Here is a 20106-nt window from a genome sequence, read left to right as displayed (position 1 = left end):
AGGTTTTATATGCTTTTTACGAGAATTACGCTGTTTTTTAGCTATCATAGCTTAGCAAAATGTAAAATTGACAAGATATCGTGATATTGTATATACAAGATGTTCACGATTTTCTTCACTTTGAAGGAGATATTTCGATTCAATTTGTTCGTATTAATTTCTTTTGATTTATTATATGCTTTTTTCGTACAATGGTCAAATTGCATTCATTTGATTTATCTATCTCGCTGATAAAACTAAATGTACAAAAATATACAAACATCTATTTCTTCACCATTTTTTGCTTTAATTACATGATTATTAACATATTTATTCGTGTTTCACGACCAAGGTACGACATTTTTTAGCCTAAACTAATTTGCACATGTCCATGTTTCATATCTAATTATTAATATTGTACATTCCATATTTATTAGCAATAGTAATGCATTTCATTCTCAGAAATAATAGGAAACATCACAATACGCGTTACACATACGTTCAACATATTACCTCACACGTAAACATTTACATACATTACATTTACTTAATCCAAATTTACTCTATTCCCCCATTTGTTTTAATTATCTACATTAAAATTCACAAGCCAGTAACTAATTTTAATCCCGAGAGAAAGGAATAAAGGAAAAATCACCCAGTCCCAAAAATAAACGGTTTCGTATAAATGTCTGTCTATAAACCAACAACCTCGAGAAAGGTCTTCATAGTTGTGTAAGTATGTTAAAGTACAGTCGTAAAATGTTAAGAGAAGTAAAACAGTTTAACAGTAAATGAAGGCGTAAAAGAAAAAAAATCCATTCTTTGTTTGATGGCTATGGCACAGTCATAGCATTTTTACGTAAATTCACAATACGACCCCTTCGAGTAATATGTATTTATGTGTAAAACAACAAGTAAGACATTGTAACAAGTAATGGTAATAATGTAAGTTTTTTTCATAAATGTCGCTTAATCTTCAAAAGATGTAATTGTTCAGTATCCGGATTAAAAGTCCCTTCGTTCGTCCATAAACATGTCAATTGTAGTTAATGCATGGCACTTTTTGATAGGTCTAAAAATAATCGTCATTTAATTCCAGTAGCGTTCAAGTAGAAATAAGTAAGTCACCCGTCGAAGAAGCGGTAGTACTTTGCGTCCCATAAAATTGGTCATTTCGTATCTACCGATGTATGTACACCTGAGTCATTGCATTCGGTTGTAGTCATCAATCAATACATATTCACAATTAGGTCGATTTTAACAAGTCTGAATTGTACTCTGTTAAAGTAATTGGCCATTGACTATGTTCACCTCTTTCGCAGTTTTTTAGCTGAGCTATACATATGTATATCTGAGATTTTTTACCTGTGTCCCTCTCTCTGGGCCATAAATATTCCAAAAGAATTGATTGGCAGTTGGCATAAGTATAAAAAACATTGGACGACGACGAAGATACTTTACGAGACTATGTTACTTATTGGATGGAACGACGGAATATAAATAAATTATAATGACTCAATTTGTTCGCTAATTTATATAAGAATAAACTAGGAATTGGCTGCGTGCGATATCCAGTCTGCGGTATAAGCTACGCGATGATAAATTCCTGGCTGTTGGCGTTGGGCGCAGGAATATCCGGCTGAGACGATTCCGATCAGGTACCAGCGACCGTTTTGCTGTATCGTTAAGGGACCACCGGAATCACCTTGTAATTGTAATAAAAAATTGTGGTCATTTTCCGTTAAAATTTACAAATGTCTTATCAATTTACTACACACCTTGACAAGAGTCCTTTCCTCCGAACTGATACCCTGCGCACATCATTTCATCATAAATTATGACATTGATTCCTTTATCCTTGTGCCACACTTCGCAAGCCCTGCTCTCCAAGACGGGAACATCTACGGCTTGCAACGTCTTTGGCCGGAGTCGGGATCCTTTAAAAATTCGAATTGTAATTTATTTTTTAAGAAATTCTAGATCAGAAACGGCCAATTTGCAAATTGCTCACCAGGCTCTAATGCTCCCCACCCCGTGACCCAGCCGTATTGACCTCGAAACTCTGAGCCTCGATCAGGCAAACAAATAGGTCGGATCTAAAGGAAAAACAACAAGTTGCAATTATTTGATTGCGTTCATATTTTTAGTCAAATATTGACTAAAAATATACTGTTAATTCTGACTTACATGTGGGAGATAGTTGACTTTTCTATCTAGTTTTATCACAGCAACATCATATCGATCAGCCTGCGGGATAATAATAATTAGTATAAAGGTTATCATGAACATCTCACTACCTTGTAATAAAAAATGAATAAGGTTCAAGGCAAAACCTTGAACGGGTTCAAAAAATAGAACAACATATAATATCCAGTAATTAGTAAATTACCTGCGGCGTGAACTTAAAGTGGGGATGAACCTTTATTGATGATACGCCAACAGTTACGGGTGGATATGGCTCCTGTTGAATAAAAAGGTATTGATTAACTCGAATCGAATGACTTACAATGGAGGTCTCGAAGCGTATGCTCTCCGATTTTGACCAAATTAGTTTCAATCGATCACAAATTTAACTAGTATGAAATTTTTAAATAATGCAATCTCCCAATGCGCAGGTTTGGCAGAGATATTTCCATCCGAAGAGGAGAAAATGCAGAATAAATTAGGAAAGTGCAAAATTTGTCAACTTTAGGACGCGTTTACTCCTGCAAATATCTCCGAAAAACCTGAACATTAGAAGGTCGTCCGTTCGCAAATTTCATACTAATTAAATTTATGATAAATTGACACTATTTTGATCAAAATCTGAGAGCATACGCTGAGAGACCTTGAGTTTCAGCTTAACGTGGCATTGTATCACGTGTTTTTTGTTTGAATTGTTGTGTCTCAACTTTCCCTTCCTCCATGTATTCAAATGGCGATTTTGAAAAATGTTCACCGCCTTTCGTTTTTAACAATATGAAGATATTAATGCACCTAAAAATCGGTAATTTTTAGGCTTACATAGTTAGGAGATAAAAATTTTGATTTTTTTCTTCAACAAGAAGATAAATATAAAATAGATGAAAAATAATCAATGAAATTTAAATATTTCCTCATTGAAGAAAAAAATCAAAATTTTTATCTCCTAACTATGTAAGCCTAAAAATTACCGATTTTTAGGTGCATTAATATCTTCATATTGTTAAAAACGAAAGGCGGTGAACATTTTTCAAAATCGCCATTTGAATACATGGAGGAAGGGAAAGTTGAGACACAACAATTCAAACAAAAAACCCCGCATCAGCCAGCATGCTATTCTGCCTTAATATAATTTCTTAACCATACCGAATTAGAGTTGAGGACATAGTCGCCTAACGTCACTGCTATTTGGTGCGGTTGTGCTCTGTCATTATACAAAAAAATAAGTAAGTCGCATATCACAATATTTTGGCCTGATTCAGTTATCAAAACCACATAATAATCCCAGTTTTCAGAAATCCATTAAATATTATTAAGACAACAACGCAGAGAAGAAGACGATGGTTATTGGTCAGATTATAAAAAGCAGTTAAACGCGATCGTGGGATTTTCTCACCCTCAAAATTTATCAGTGTGAAAGGGAAAGTACGCACAAAGTTGCATGGATTTTACAACGGCATTCAAGCCTTCGTGTCTATTTTATAACTACTACTAGTAATTGACAAATAATAGACATGGTTCAAAAAAGACAGCGTGACTTCTTGTGACATTTTCATTCTAGAATCATTAAGTACTCTTTTTGCAGTTATGATTGCATAACTATTTTTATGAGGTAGGTCTTATTCCTGGGAAAAGGAGATGTAATCAGTCAGTACAATGTTAGTTAAGCAGATTAATAGGTGTTAAATAAGATTGCGATGTTTAATTAGTTAAAGTAAGAAAATATCTTGGAGTAATTAAATTTGATTAAATTGATAAAAGTTGTAACTTTTAGCCGAGAAAGTATTTGGATTTATAATGGATAAATATTTAGCCATCTTAATATCATTCAGAATTTCAGATTCAGCATTAAATTCGGATTAATAATTCACATAATTCCTACCTCGCCACACAATGCCCAGCCGTAATTACATGTCTCTCATTAATTAGCGAACCCCCACATCTAGAACTTCCCACTCGAATGTAGGCTTGCCAAGGGAAAGACCCAAAGCCGGCTTCTCTGCCCCCCACAATTCGTTCCTGAGCCCCCAAATTGTCAGCTGCTAGGCCGCATCCTAAAATGACAAAAAAAATTATAATCACTATTCGCATTTTAAAATTCTGTGATATAAAATATTGTATGCACTTACTCGGGTCATTCATTACAGGTCCATAGTACTCTGGTACGTCAGGGGGCTCAGTGGGCGAGTAACCAATACCACTCTTGACTTGGGAGGCGACATTGTGTCGACAGCAGGCGAAGAGGAAGCCGCCACAGCCTTTTTCGACAAGCCCCCCACTCAGCCAACTTTTTATTTCGGGAAATAAAAATAGAAATAATTAGTACAATTGCAAAATTAATTGGATCACAATTTCATTCATTTAATAAAATAGGTTGCGTCACTCGGATTTTTATTATTCCATAGCAGGAATAGTTTCCAGAAGAATGTGTATGAAAGTTGGAGAAAGTTCTTGGGGTTCAGTTTGTTACTTTTACCAATGGATAATGAGCTACTACCCCAGAGCTCCACTCGCTCTAGAATATGTCCAGCGGTCGCGGAAGCGTGGGGACAGAGGGAATGGCTTCCGCGGTCACTGAATTTGTCACCCCCACTCACTGCAGATGAGATCGTTGTCTTTGACAGGAGTGGACTACAAGTGCCTAGCTCTTATACATGGGCTCTTATGCAGGGCCAGGGGGCAGTTCAGTCCGATTTAAGTCGTGAATGTCGCGACCCAATATGACAAACGTGCACGAGGAGCATAAATTCATAAATTGCAAAGGCTTACCAAAAGAGAAAAAATTCACACGACCCAGAACTACACTTTCCAGAATCTCCCCACAAAAGACGTCGTGTCCTCCATTGAGGTGGTGCTGTTAAGATATTAAAGGTTTCACATTAAGCTATTTTTTAACCAAACTGCACATTTAATGCTCGTCAATGCAATCAATAATAAAGTAAAATGCTTGGTCATTATGTCAAATTTTATCAAAATTTTAAAAATGGATCCTCTCTCTTCCCGTGCATCCTCAATTCATTCATTGCAAACGTCATTCACAAAAATCATGACTTTTTCTTAACGTAACGTAACCCGATTCGTCACCAAGTTTTTGCGTCAGTTTGCTTGAAATGCGAAATAACCAAGAACAAGTCAGTATGTCCTCAATTGTCCACATGTCACTCAGCCAGCGCGTCGTTTAGCAGGCCTCCCGTGATGCAAGCTGTCACACAAATTCTAAAGATCGTCGTCTAATTATGTATGTCTCATCCATTGCATTGTAGTCTGGCTGTGTGATCTCATTAGTAAAAGGCTTTTTGTCATTTTGTCATGTGATTTACTTTTTATGTCATAAATATTAGATGGGTCTTACGACGATCCTCCTCATCCAGTGAGAAGAGACTCCGTCGGAAACGGTTTTGCGAGCTGTGGTTGTGCTGCGGTATACTCTCATCGTCGGATAAGCGTGTATTATCACCACCACGACCACCACCCCCGTCAGTCACATTGTTCGAACGTAAGGATCTTTTCGATCTCGTGCGCGATCTGGAATCTGATTCTTCTTCGTAATAAGTTGTGTATCTGACCAGTGCCAACACGGACCCTGTCAGTAGTACTATGGACACTGTGGGCAAGAGTCGCATAATACTGACTCCGAAATCTGCAAATCAAAAAAGAGGAAACATTAGTATTATTTAAATATGTCGAGTCTGAGATTGTATTTGTACTCTCTGGAAAAATTTTCGACAACTTTTTACCTGTTGACAAAATATTACTAAGCTTTTCCCAAGAACCCATTCGAGTTTTACGCATTCTTTTCGTACTAAAGATAATCTACACCTTAATACACTTGTAGTCACAATTCGAAAACAACTTTATGCAAATATTTATCCACAAGTTGCAGCATTATTTAAATAAATTCAGACTGCAATTCACTAATATTAAGGTTGTACTGCACATTTTGAGTACTTAAATGGGACAATCTTGTTTTGATCATGATTAAAAGGTTGGGGAGGTAAAGGTGAGATCCTGTGCCACTTAAGTTGGTAAATAAATGCCAAGTTCAGGCAGCCAATCCATTCTTTTTCTTGTGAATGTTCACACAGACAATTTCTCTCTCACTTCAATTTTACTTGGTTAATTTTATTTTTGGGTAAAGCACAGGATGAGAGAGGATTAAATAGAATGAGATGAAATGGAATGGAATTAAAGAAGCTGCTGCATTGTGCTCTGGGTACGTGTGCATTGTGTAAATTGACAGGGGTTTGCTTAGTTAGTCTGGTTGTTCTGCTCAGTGATCTTTGCACTGCCAAGTGCACCAGGTTAAATATAAGTACATTTATAAGTATAAAATAAACTGTATTATGGTAACTGGCACGGATTTGATGATGAAGGTGGTAGAAATTGTAGCCAGACAGGCCTCACTACTGCTTAATCTACGGCTTTGAATCTAAATCTAGAAAAAATTTGACTAAACTTTGATAGAATTAGATTTAGATTGCTGTGGCACAATTTCGCAAAAGGTGAATTTTATTCCGTACGAAAAAAATAATAAAGTGTGTCATAACCTTAAGTCAGAGACAAGTTTAAGGAAATTCCAACCTTTTAGTACTCGTCGGGTGCATACATAAATATGTACTTGTCAATTAACTAGGATGCTCAACATAATATTTTAAGGAGATGAGGAGGACGGTTAACATTAACCCTTAATTTTTGCTCCACTTTTCATTTCATCATTGTTTACAAAACAAGTCGACGCGGCATTAACAAAATCTTGCACTGTTAACAAAATTCCGAATTACTAACCAAATTTCGTGTTGCTTTCACATTTCCTGTTAAGTAAAAAGTTCTTCCAACGTTGTAATATTAGATACGTAAAATTCGAATGTAATTTTTTCAAACTTTCGTCAACATTTTATGGCAAAATTTCTTTTGCCATTCACAAAATATGTCCATAACTATGAGGTATAATTAAATAATACGCTAACAACCTTTAATAAACCGCGTAATTCCATCGTGAAAAAATAATATGGAAATTGCAATTATTTTGCAAAACTCAAAATATCGGAAAATTGGGGTCCAAAATCGAGGCAGCGGCCAATTTCTAGTCTAAAATAATTTTTAAAATTATTTCCAGTCATATTAAAGCAAAGGTTTAGTCAAAACTTGAATTTCTCAAAATTAGCAAAAAATTTGCACATTTTGGCATTTATCTCGAAAACTGGCCAAGCGCGCCCCCAATTTTATTACGGATTTTTGATCTACTCAATATTACACAAATTTTAAGCCATCAAACTCGAAAATCGTAGGAAGCTGAAAAAACACGATTTCATTGTATATATCTATCTTAATAATACGGAATATGCAATTATTTTGCAAAGTTCAACGTAGTGGAAAACTGGGGTCCAAAATCGAGGCAGCGGCCGAATTCTAGTCCAAAATAATTTTTAAAATTATTTCGAGTCATACTAAACCTAAGGTTTAGTCAAAACCTGAATATCTCACAATTTGCAAATAATTCGCACATTTTGGCTTGTATCGCGAAAACTGCTGGTCGACCCCCCCCCTTTTTTTATTACGAATTCTTTATCTACACAAAATTACGCAAATTTTAAGCTATCAAACTCGAAAATCGTTGGAAGATGAAAAAAACACTATTTCATTGTATATATCTATCTTAAAAAGAGATACGAATCATCCAACTAAACGATGTTTACGTTTTTTCAGAAAAAAACTGATCTTGGTTAAGGATTCACTTGGATGAATTTATGTGAAATTGATGCAAGTGCAATTCTTTGAGGAATGGCGAGCGACATTAATACATAATTGACAAAGTGATATATGAGTCAATTTTGAAAGTCAGGATTAATATTATTAAGTAATATGTAGATAAATATCCAGATATTTAGCAGGTTGTAATGAATGGTTTGAAATACTTAATTCAGATAATAGACATTAAATTCATTTAAAAAATAAACCTATGTGCATGTGTAAAGCATGGGAAAGATAACAATTTAAAATTCCTAATGGCACAAAAATTAGACAGCGTTAATTATTAGGGTACAAGTAAAGTAATCAATTTCCCAGAGGGCCCTAATTACTATCAAGTTTAATACTTTTTTCGCAATTTATCCAAACAACGCATTTTGCATCCTAGTTAAACTTACTAACGAGCACCTGCAGAGATTTCTGTCTGTCAGTGTCACTAACAACGAGCACACGACACAACGACGGCACGGACGGACGGCGACACAAAAAAGACGTCGAAACAATGTAAAAACGTAATAAACAGAATAAATAAATGTAATAAAATTAGAGAATTGCATGCGTTGAGAACGTCTCGTAGCCGAAGAGGAGAAATCTGTCTCGCTATTTAATCTCATCACCTTTGCCATTTCATGAAGCTCACCAAATAATGTAAACGAAACGTATAAATTACTTCCGGATGGAAATCATATGATTTTGGAGGTATGACGAAGAATGAAATTTGTACAAAGGTTATGAGTCATAATTTAATTAAAGAGAGCGGATGAGTAAAAATGTTGCAGAGTAAACAGAATTTTTGTTTGCTATTCTCAAAGAATTAGACAAAAGTGATTTTATGGATTTTCCTGTCGGGATTCCATCCTAATGAAATGTTAAATCTATTCCTGGATTTTCATAAAAGCAAAATAAACCTCTTCGCTTGGTAATAATAGCAATAAGAAGATTTGATTATGCATAGTTCACAAAATGCAACGTGATACTTAAGCACAATTTTTTAAATGCATTCCTTTCTCACAACCAGTAATCAGAATAACATAAATCCATTAAATTAGCACGATCATCAAATTACAGCGTTTAACGTAAATAATACTATTTTCGAATGCAAATTGCAGCATTGATGAGATTGCAAATCGTGAAATTTTCACTTTTGAGAGTCAAATTGACGTAAAAGACTGTTTTACTTCACCCTTCATTTTGTACGTTGTGCTGAAAGTTATCATGCATATGCATTTTTGACTGGAGTATGAAAAATCTTACTTACAATGGAGCTCTCCCAACGTATTCTCACAAATTTCTACTAATGTCAATCGACACAAGTTCAATTAACATGACTTTTCCCAATGGTACTATCTGCCAAATACTCACGTTTGGCAGAGATATCTGCATCCAGAGGCAAAAACGGACCAAAAAGTTGACAAATTTTAAACTTTCCAAATTTACTCCGCATTTTTTCCTCTTCGGATGCACATATTCTTGCCGAACCTGTGCATTGAGAGATCGTACCTTTTATAAATGTCATACTGATTAAATTTACCGTCGATTTAAACTAATTTAGTCAAAATCTGTGAGCATACTATGACAGACTCCATTCCTAGCAGGCCAAACAGTAGATCATAGCTGAGATACTTAAAAAACCGTGTTTTGTTTTGCCATGCATTTTACTTTACAGTGTAAAGTTTACACCATTTCATCCCAACATTCCGAGATACGTGTGTATATAGCAAGAAAGTAAAAAGTTGAGACCCGGTGGGTTTGCCTGACTGTGTATCTGCTGTAATATATACGTAATGGCCAGGCTATCTGAGAGTAATAATGGTCTGTATTCTGTCCTGTTTTGCCATGCCATTGCATTTCATTGTTGTTGATGAACTGCTTCTTCTTGCCTGGCATCTCTTCTGCTGTCTTTCTTTCCTCGCACATCAACCAGCCTTGCAAGGCCAAATTCCAGATTCCAACTTTTTTGTAGGTCAACTCACTCCAACAACTTTTCACCAACTTTTTGTTCCACGACACGGGCTGCGCTCTTGTTACTTTGTAATGCTCCTCGTGTGATGGGTGGGTGTGCAGGAAGGAAAGATAATAAGGAAGGAACTGGACATGCAACTATGCAAGAAGTGGTGAAAAAAATGGTCATTAAATTCATGTACAAGTCGAGCTTAAGCTTTGAAATTTAGCTGAAGAAATAATAATAACTCACAACATTCTTCAGCCTGGTATTTATTGTCATTTTGCAAACATATATGGAAATAAACTTCCGCTAAACAATTGATTCTCTGATGAATATAATTTTGTCAGTAACGATACTAATTTTACAGCTTTGTTCACTTCCCCCTCATGCAAAAATATTTAAAAACCGTTTAACGCAGGATTCATGTCATCGAGACCATTGTTTGTGTGCTACAGAGATTTTAAAAAAGAGGATAATTTGCAACTTTCAATTTTCCTCGGTCTAGACCATAATTACTGCGTGTATGTACGTATGGGTGGCGGTATGGATTTGGTTTTGCACATTTATATAAATATTTACGGCATGTATTCACTGACTGATCTTTATGTTTTTATGCTTGTGGCTTGTGGTGTGCCGTTTTTGGGGTTGATCTCTGAGAGCATAGTAAAATATGCATACTTTATGATTTGGTTGGTAGGTCGATCAAATTAGCGAAAAATCAATGTATATGTACATTCAAAATTATGTTTCCAGAAGTTGTATCGGCAATTTTTACCTCAGAAATAATTCATGATCAGCATCTGTAAAATATATATTTCCAGAATTTGCATGCACTTATGCTTATGCTAACAAGAAACGGAGATCTCCTAGCGATCTGATTTTGACCAAGTAGATGTCAATCGATCACAAATTTAATTAGTATGAAATGCGAAGGTTTTGCGGAGATATTTGCATCAAGAGAGGAGAACATGTGCAAAATTTAACTTTAAGGCCGTTTTCTCCCCTTTGTATGCAAATATCTCCAATGTCAAACCTGAGAATTGGAAGATTGTAAATTTCATACTAATTAAATTTGTGATCGATTGACACTAGTTTGGTCAAAATCGGAGAGCATACGCTGGGAGACCTCCATCTTCAGCTGCAAGATCGAATACCTGTCACTTTCTATGATTGCCAAAAATACAAAATAATAGAAAAGGTAAGTATTTAAATGTTTCTAATTTTAGCCCGACATTATTATTGGGACCCGTTATAAGTCTCCACATGTCAAAAGTATACATTTTAAGTACAAAATCAACCGTTCCTCAAAAATCACCCAGTCTCGTCGTACAGCCTTTTCCCTACCACCAAACTTTATCAATACACATGAGTTTAAACCATGCAAATATACATAAATAAATACAAACTCGCGTCATGCATGCATATAAACTTTCCATTTTAATCCACGCAACTAAAACCCCGTCTTCGTGAGTGTGTGTGGTGTGTGTGGTTTTAAAGTCTTTTTATTTATAAAAAGTGTCTCCTTCCCCTGAATTGAATGTTTATTTGGTTTGAAATCAGTTTAGATCATTGTTATAATGGCGACAATGTACTCCTCCTTCATAAATGTCTTCTTTAACTGAAGAATTAGGGCCAAATTCACCCACAAGAAAACGTGATTCTCATGATTTATTATCATTTTATTTACTCATTTTATGTACATACGCCAGATTTGCAGCACAAATCAAACTTTACCAGAAAGTAAATAATGATTAGAGAATTATACCTTAAAATTTATTAGGGATTTCCACGCTCCTCGTCTCCTCTAACATTCCGGATGTGAGATTCCGGCATTGACAAGTTCAAATCCTTTCATAATTATTTCCAATTTTGAACTTGTATTTAAAGAATTTTCAGAAATTGTGAATCCCGATGTAGAACTATTTTTAAATTTACTCCTAATTTTATCACCACAACACATCCATTCGATCCCAGTCACACAGATTCCACACAAAATATTTCCAATCACACACACCTCACTCACGCCTCATGACCCATGAAAGACAGCAAGTCGTCAAGTCGAAAAGTGTGTCCAATAATATCGAAACGGTAATAAAGGGTAGGGATGACTAGTAAGTAATGCAGAGTGGATCTCAGCCGCTTCCTTCCTTTACTGTCAATTTGAGCAGGGATGACATATCATCTCAGACACAAACACACCACAAAATATGCACTTCCTTCCTGGCAATTACTATATTTTAGCAATTTTTCATGACTCTGTGTCAAGAGGAATTTCCAGTTTTTCTTCTACCCCACCAGCAGCCACCACACCATTGTTATTATGAAATCAGGCGAGAAAAAGTGAAACTATTTATTTTTGCATGCACTCAAATCACGTAACAATCATGATAATAATACAACATGTTACGGAAGCGAATTATTAGTTTTGTGTGTGTAATATTATTACGGAGAGGAAACTGGTTCAGTCCTCTGCGGCTAATTATTTTATATATATTTAATTATTTCTCTGTATGTATGTACACTTGGCCAAGATGCATTTCAGGTTTGATGCTGCAACTCCCAAAGTCTTGGAGGTACTAAAGGCAAGAAAGGAGAACTAACCAAGTAACCAACTAACTAAATCCTAAATAACTATCACTAACTGGTTTGTATAAGTGGTGGAGAAGATTGCATTATTGTGTTGTGTACGGATTGCATATTGTAAGGCGGCACATGTACGGATTGGGTTGCATTTAGCAGGTACCTTTTTCTCAGGCGAGAGTTAGCATGGGATGGATTGTGGAAAATAATGCGTGAGAGAGTCTTAAGTTTGCTCTTAAAGTTAAACTGTTTCGCCATTAAATGTACAAAATGTGCAGGAACGAGGAGCGAAGGATCGAGGGATGTGCGAGGACGAGGATGCAATCCATAGTGCAACGAGAAACGGTTTCAACGCAGCGTCAGTCAAGAGAGCAATATAGAAAAGTCTTCTAAGCTATAGCAAAGTCTTAAAGAATGCTGCATTTATTTAAGTACGACCACCACTCGAACAAAATGCAGTGTAACAGTGTCTTCACTTTAGTTTAGGGTGAGGACGACCACGACGACGACGGTGAAAAGATGATCAAAATTTAAGCAGTTGTCTCGTGTCACAAGCAATCAATTTTTCCATGTTTTGCTCAGAATAATTATTTACCAGAATTGGGACCTTTTACAGGAAAGATTCGTAATTAGGGAGATTTTATTGTGTAATAGATCAATGAAATTTGACCACATTTAAAAATATTTTCTGCATCCTTCCTCCAACAGAAATGTGCAAATATGTATGTGCGTACTATTTTTGAAGTATTCGAATGTTGACACCCTGTCGAGAGGTGGTACACACACTTGTGGCCCGTCGTAATAATGATGTGAGTGACAACAGCAGCAGCAGGGTTGAAGTATATTAAAGTAAAATTAATGCGAGCCACCAGCACTTTTGGACGTTGGCATTAGTGCTGGTTACACCGCGATGCAATCCGTGTTATCATTGTAATCTATCAGATTTCAAATTTAAACGCAACTCTCACTTACCTTGCCTCGGGGCGAGGTTGTTGCTGCGTCTTGATCACTCGCATGGCTAGGTAGCCCAATTCTCCAATCTCGAAGGTTTTTTCTTCATTACAACAATGGGAAAAGTTGACAAAATTACAAGGGTTTGATGTCTCCTGAAATTTGTTTCGGTATATTTTCATGTCTCGTATTAAAAATTTCCAGAGTCTATTATATCAATGAAGGTTGAATCGGGCTTAAATTGGAAAATTAGTATAGCTGCGTAAAAAGACTTTTATGTGCATGCCTCCAGCACCGGCAGCGAACGATAGTAAAACTTTCACTTTACTTGAACACCAATTACGTATGTAGATACATATTCAGGAGTTGAGCATGGACTCAAATCTTTATATTTGGATCGACCTGCGTAAAAGGTTTATGCCCTGTAATGCATGCAACTGCTAAATCTGTACGTGTGCAATATTATGAGTAAGCTTACATGTAAATATCTGCATGTACAGGGTACCGTAGGCACAAAGCTGCCTCGTCTCATAACCAACGTAAAATATGAGATGAGAAGCTCACAGAGGAGCAGAGCTTACGGACTTTGTTTGTTGGTTAGTGAATTTATGGAAACATGGAAATTTTCTCATTCAAACGAAAGTCCTCATGAAGTAGGCTTGTTCTCACTCAATTCCTTTACAATTTCCAATAAAGGGTTCATTTCATGTAAAGTTCAGACCTTATTTATGTACAGTTATGAAACAAGTAGATAGATATTGGGTCGTCCCTACGTTCAAAACTTTTCTTGAAATGCTGAGATTTTCATTAAACATGAAATGTCAAGCTTTCTCATATTTTTCTATGTACCTCTCGCATCCTCCTCTCTTTTGGTCCAGGAGCAATGGAATAAGCAGATAGCAATCCGTCATTCTTTCGCTACTGCTTTCAAGTCCATAATAAAACCTTCTCCTTGCTAATGATTTAATAGGATTATATTCCATTCAGTTTGAAGGAACAACTTTTTATTGCACCTTTTTGATTCGCACTTTTTTATGCACACATCTCTCTCTCTCTCTCTTCCTCCCCGACTTTGGAATGCTTTTCATTTCTTTTTATCCTAATCATCGTAATCACGCCTTTCTTCAAGATAAAAAATTCAATCAAGTAAATGAATGTAATAAAATGCAAATTCACATCACATGCGAATTCCTTCCTTGCCCATACCACCCATTCCTTCCAGGGAGCAATGTCCATTTATTACTTGGCCAACTACTAACTGCTAACAGTTCCTTCCTGGTAGTCGCAGACCCACTAAAACCTAACTACATATGCACACATAGTAAAGTAATGTAATGGTGATTTGATTAATAGAATATCCATGCAGAAACATTACTATTCAAAAGTTTCATCTCATCATTTTTTAATATTGACGGCTGCACACATTCATGGCCAAGTCACGTCACGTAATTTGCATGCTACGACAACTCTGTGGAATGTGTGCATGTAGAATTATGGCAAACTATTTATTTATTATGCATGCACATTGAAATTTTGATACAAAAACCAAGTTTAAATCTTCTAGTCATAAAGTAAAGTCTGAAACGGTGTAACTTTATCTCGCTAATTGTTCCTTCCTGGAATATTACAATTTTGCATGTGTGGTTAGTTAGTGTCACAAACGCTTCAGGTATCGCTAGAAATTACTTTTGTCGTTCAATTACCGTGGTTCAATGATTGTCATACGTAGATGGCTGCTTGCATGACATTACTGTCGCAATTTGGCAGATAGCCTCATTTGTGGTCCTGCCTGGATTGCACGCAGCATTAGGACCGAGGTGATATTGAGAGCAGTGAAAAATTCTTGAGTGACAGTTCACTTCACTTTATGATGGCATCCAATTCGCCATGAGAGAGCAAAGGGCATGGGTGAATTGACTGGGTGCAGGTAGGGCTTCTCAGTAATTGAATCCTCCTCGTCTCGGAATTGCATCTTCTTCTTTTTTAACAACCAAGCAGCTTGTCTGGCAGAACCGGACAAGTGAAATAAATAAATGGTGGAGTGGAGCTTGATGATGTCGAATTTGTTGCTGGGCTTGTTGCAATTCAATTTCAAAGGAATCCCAACACGTTGTTGGATTATGTTAAGTTCATGTAATAACTGAGTTATTTGTCCGGTCTGCGAGTGGAAAAAAGTGGACATTCGACATGCACCATGGCTCATTGTTATTTTGTGTGTAATAAATTTGTAAAAAGTGTTGTAGCATTCTGAAGGATGAAATGAATTATAAAAATAAAAATTCATTAACAATTTACAAAGTACCGGCATACATATCCTGACACAATATGTAAATATGGAATGAAGCATGAATTTCATCTGTATGAATCAGCTCAACTAAATAAATACTGGATTGGTTTACATTGCAACAGTTCGTACCGGACGGAATAGGAGTGTACGTATATTTGCAAAAGAGAAATTCTAGTTCAGAAGTTACGCAATTGCATATTTCCACTTTGCCTCAAGTACAATTAAACGGACGGAACAAGACGATTCTTAGATGTTCAACTATTTACAAATAGAAATTGTATGAATAATTATGTCATTCTTCTTCTTCTCGTGCCGTGTTGACGTAAGGTGCACTTCTCATGTCGTCTCAAAGCTATTATTAATACAATAAGTCACACTTGCTTACTTATCACTTTCTTTTTAGGTAAGTGTTAACCACGTCCGGTACAGACAGACACATAATAATAATCCATACGTAAGTAATTGTTGTATACGTATGTAATGTAGCACAACCCGATATTGGATAACTACTCGCTGAATAATATTATCTTTGAAAAAGTTAAACAATAGTATTTAGAAGGCGGTATTAATGGTGATGAGATGGTGACGACGTGTAAAGGTTCTTCCTTATTTCCAATGGGTATAAAACACTGATGAATAGGAAAGGATCACGATTAGAGGCACTAATGAATGATTATAAATGTGTAGGATTGATGACGGACGACCCAAGCCTTACATGTATACATCCTTTCTGATAATAGCGAAAACCGGAAATATATAGGGAATTTTAAGAATATTTATTTATTTGCAAAACTCTATCAGCTTGTTCGATTTTCATAAGAATTTAGTCTCCAACATGTCATTCCGTTTCACGAGATGCATAACCTATGACCTATATATTTGTAAGTTTTCTTTCAGGAATTTTGTTTATTTTGCTATACCCCGCAGTGATAGCTAAATAGTAAGTGGAACCGTAATACATTTTGTACATGCATGACATATTATGGGAAATAAATTATTATTTCATGACAATGAGAAATAGATCTACTTTCGGAGTTTGTAAATATAGTAAATTTATATAGTAAACTGTCGTGTGTGTAGTGCCAGATTATACATAAATCATCTTGGCAGAACCAGCAGCAGCACTTTACAGAAATTCAACCTGAGGGAGACGCGATGAATTCTCCAAAGTGCAGTAGGCAGGGATTCATCTCCTATTCGTCATTTCTATTCAGGTGGATTATTGGACCAGAAGAAGAAGAAATATTTGAGCCAAGAAAGAATAAGTGTGTGTAGACTAGGGTTCATTTTGTTGGGCCTTGACCCACTGACTTCTCATGGCAGAAGGATACACTACATCCCCCGTAAGTAATTTCACCACGCAGAAATCAACTAGCATACCGAAATATCAGGAAATGTTGAAAATCCATCAGTCCTCAGGAATTCGATAGCTTAAGCTTAATAGATACCCCACGACCCACGTCACGGTTCAAAAGAATGAGTAATGACACTTGTTTTACCGAATTTCACCCACCAACGTAATCATAATTAATTAATATTTTCTGTCAAAAAATTAGAAATATTTCCAATTACCAGCTTTCTATACGTTTTACAATCTTAATTAAATATAAAAATTAATTAAGTTTCGAAAAACGACATTTATCATCATTATATCTACGTAGATTGATTTTTTTTGTAGATAAGATGGAAGATTTTGGTGACAAATCAGTTACAACTTTAATACCCAAGATGCGATAATATCAATGTTAACATTAATTGCGAACAATTAAAAATAATTGAGCCTGATTTTTTTCACTTCATTTGTCACGACAAACTTTTACTTTTTATTTTTCTTCATTTCATAATTGCGAGTACTTATTTCAACCTAATAATTTTATTTAAGTGGTGAGCACAAACATACCCAGTGGGTAAAAATGGAAAGGAAACTTTTCCCAAGTGCTCTTGCTGCAGGGATTTCATGAATCTTAATAAGAATGTTTTCAAACCCAACTAAACTAGTCAACAGTTTTTTGTGCAAAAAAACACGCAAAAATAACGAGACGACGACTCAACCTCAACCTTAACCAATTTACTTCCCTTTCTCTCATTTTGCCATAAAATCATCACATCTTCTTCTTCCTAGTAAATAAGAGAAGAAGAGGTTTGTTTGTCTTTGTAATTTGGTTTGTCTCTGCTCCATTCGTGCCTCTGCATCAAGTCGAGGTCTCATCAAAGTAAAGTAAAGCACGGACGAGTTGACCTGATTTCGTCCGTGATTATTTATTTCTGCTCTATCACAACATTTCTTCTCCCATCCTGTTAATTTTTTTAACAGAGAGTACATAAATAAATAAGAAAAAAATCAATCGAGCAACAGTTGACAGTCTGTCGTCACCATTTTTACGTACTGCAAGAGTGACGATGGACATATGTCTCGTAGAGAAAACAATCCCTCAATTTTTCCGATCATGTCACAACCAACTACTTAACGAATGAACTGCACGCATATTATCCATCTCACTTTTATCGAGAAGAATCAATCACGGATAAAAGTCTACACCAATCATCGATCGTGCATCAATTTCTCTGCCATCAATTGCCACCGTTGCGTTGCAGCTAAAAGAAATCGGCACTGTTTTATTTAATGCGATAGGATTTTATCAACCTTTTGTTACTTGTTCTGCTCCTCACTAGTTAGTTATCCACTACTACTTGGATCTGCGAAATTAGATTACAACAATGGCCACAGTCGTGCTTTGTTTGGCTTAAAATAAGGTTTGTAATAAGACGAATGAATCAAGAGATGTTTGGATGGATGCTTGCTGAAAAAAAGTGAATGTCAGTGTCAACTCTGTCGATAAAATCTCCACAAGACTCCTCCGCTTTTAGGTTGAAGGATGGATGGATGGATGGGTGGATGACAAGCTCTCACTTTCAAAATTCTAAAATTAAGACTCGGAAACATTTTAGGCGTCTTTTGTCATTGCGTTACGTGTTTTAGGCAAGTTGGCTGTAAAGACTTTTTAAGGTTTGTTATACCTGAAACAAGCAGCTGTCGTTCTTCATTCACTCAGAAATAATGTCTCTGTCAACCTCTACGCCCATGCACAACCGAGGAAAATTGCAAATCTAATTTTGATTTGTTTTATGTAATGCGCGAAATATATAACTGGCGAAAGTAAGTATGACACGGAAATGCAATGATAACTCAACTAGTGCAATTTTCTTGTATTTAATTTGCACCGCATAAATTATACTTTCCCATCATCATGCAGCCAGCAATGCAATGCAACAAACTGCATCTTCTTCTTCTTTCATGCTTCATTATGCTAATTTGTTTTATATCGTTTTATTTGTGGTTCGTGTACAGAAGAGAAAGATGAGAGGTGTATGTAGTAAATAGAAAATGAGAGTGAGTCAGTCCGTCAGAATGCGAACGATGGCATTAAAATAGTAAAAGTAAAAGTTATTATTGAGTGATTTACTACAGTTCATTTGTCCTTTGCTATTTTTATCATTATTTTACATGCAAATAATGCTCTCTTGCTGGGATGTACTGAAATAGAGCAACATCTTATTAAAAATTTCAAGTCCAATGACTCCAATTTGTTTAATGTCTGTATATTACTTTAAATAATTTGGATTAAACAAAATTAACGCTGAATTTTTGAATTATAGATCCATTACCTCCCCCAAAGACTACAGTGTCTTAATTAAAATTAATTTGAAAATTTTCAATCAAAACCGTGTAAGACATGAATTATTAGCAGAAATTACATTTTATTTCCTACATAAGATTTAATCTTGATGTCTATATTTGATTTCATAACTGAAAATTAACAGAATTTGCAAATGATTAACTCACCTTTGTAAACAGTATTAAAAAAACTTTCTAAACATAAAGTTTATACGATACAATTTGAAATAATTGGAAAAAGTGCATAAAAGTAGAATTAATCATGTAAAGATCTTTTGTGCATTTTTATCTGAAAATCCATCTTTTCCACTAATCTGACCTTTCGTCACTTATCTATCCATTCTTACAACAACCTATTAACACTCATTGTTACTCCTTTCTAGTCAAGGGTCAAAATTCTACAGATATTTTTAACAATTCTGCTCTGCTGAATACGCATAAAAAAGAGAAACGAGCAATTTGACGTAGAAGGGATAAACGCTTTATTTTATGGTTAATAATGTACTCAGCTTGTAACATATAAATAATTTGTTATTATGTAAAGTTACATAGTCGTTATCCGCTCTAGTTTGTGTATGTATGTACACACTATTGGCAATTGGCATGAGTGAGTAATTTAGTATTGATAAGTTTCATTCAAAATTCTTTTGTTGTCGGTGCACTTTTCTTATCCCAACCTACACATCAGCGTCAGGAAGGAAAATGAAGGAAGATCTGATAAGCGCAGAGATCATGAACTCTAAATTTGAATGTAATTAT

General features: G+C 35.6%; 1 protein-coding gene across 2 annotated transcripts; it reads right to left on the bottom strand.

Moving 5' to 3' along the window:
- Positions 1-143: 143 nt before the first annotated feature.
- LOC110858397 (prostasin) lies at positions 144-12431 on the bottom strand. Of its 2 annotated transcripts, none has more exons than XM_022107167.2 (11): positions 11619-12431; positions 5513-5800; positions 4930-5014; positions 4290-4447; positions 4043-4214; positions 3307-3364; positions 2369-2440; positions 2167-2226; positions 1991-2075; positions 1758-1916; positions 144-1684 (listed from the first exon to the last, which is right to left on the bottom strand). In XM_022107167.2, exons 2-11 carry the CDS (start codon positions 5781-5783, stop codon positions 1527-1529), a joined length of 1278 nt encoding a protein of 425 aa, XP_021962859.1. In that variant the 5' UTR covers positions 5784-5800; positions 11619-12431; the 3' UTR covers positions 144-1526. The 2 variants fall into 2 exon arrangements, with proteins under 2 accessions (XP_021962859.1, XP_035714532.1); XM_035858639.1 differs by lacking the exon at positions 11619-12431 and adding an exon at positions 5898-6443.
- Positions 12432-20106: the final 7675 nt, after the last annotated feature.

This window comes from Folsomia candida, unplaced genomic scaffold, assembly GCF_002217175.1.
Source record: "Folsomia candida strain VU population unplaced genomic scaffold, ASM221717v1 Fcan01_Sc021, whole genome shotgun sequence".
Taxonomy (NCBI): domain Eukaryota; kingdom Metazoa; phylum Arthropoda; class Collembola; order Entomobryomorpha; family Isotomidae; genus Folsomia; species Folsomia candida.
Note: the sequence above shows the minus strand (reverse complement) of the source record. Positions and strands in the feature narration are given on the sequence as shown.

Excerpts from the sequence above, each read along its gene's own strand:
- LOC110858397 (XM_035858639.1), bottom strand. The coding sequence starts at position 5,952 with ATGCGTAAAACTCGAATGGGTTCTTGGGAAAAGCTTAGTAATATTTTG. Across the intron at positions 4,215-4,289 it reads ACCTGTAATGAATGACCCGA|GATGCGGCCTAGCAGCTGAC; the intron begins GTAAGTGCATAC and ends TTGTCATTTTAG. Across the intron at positions 2,076-2,166 it reads AAGTCAACTATCTCCCACAT|ATCCGACCTATTTGTTTGCC; the intron begins GTAAGTCAGAAT and ends TTTTTCCTTTAG.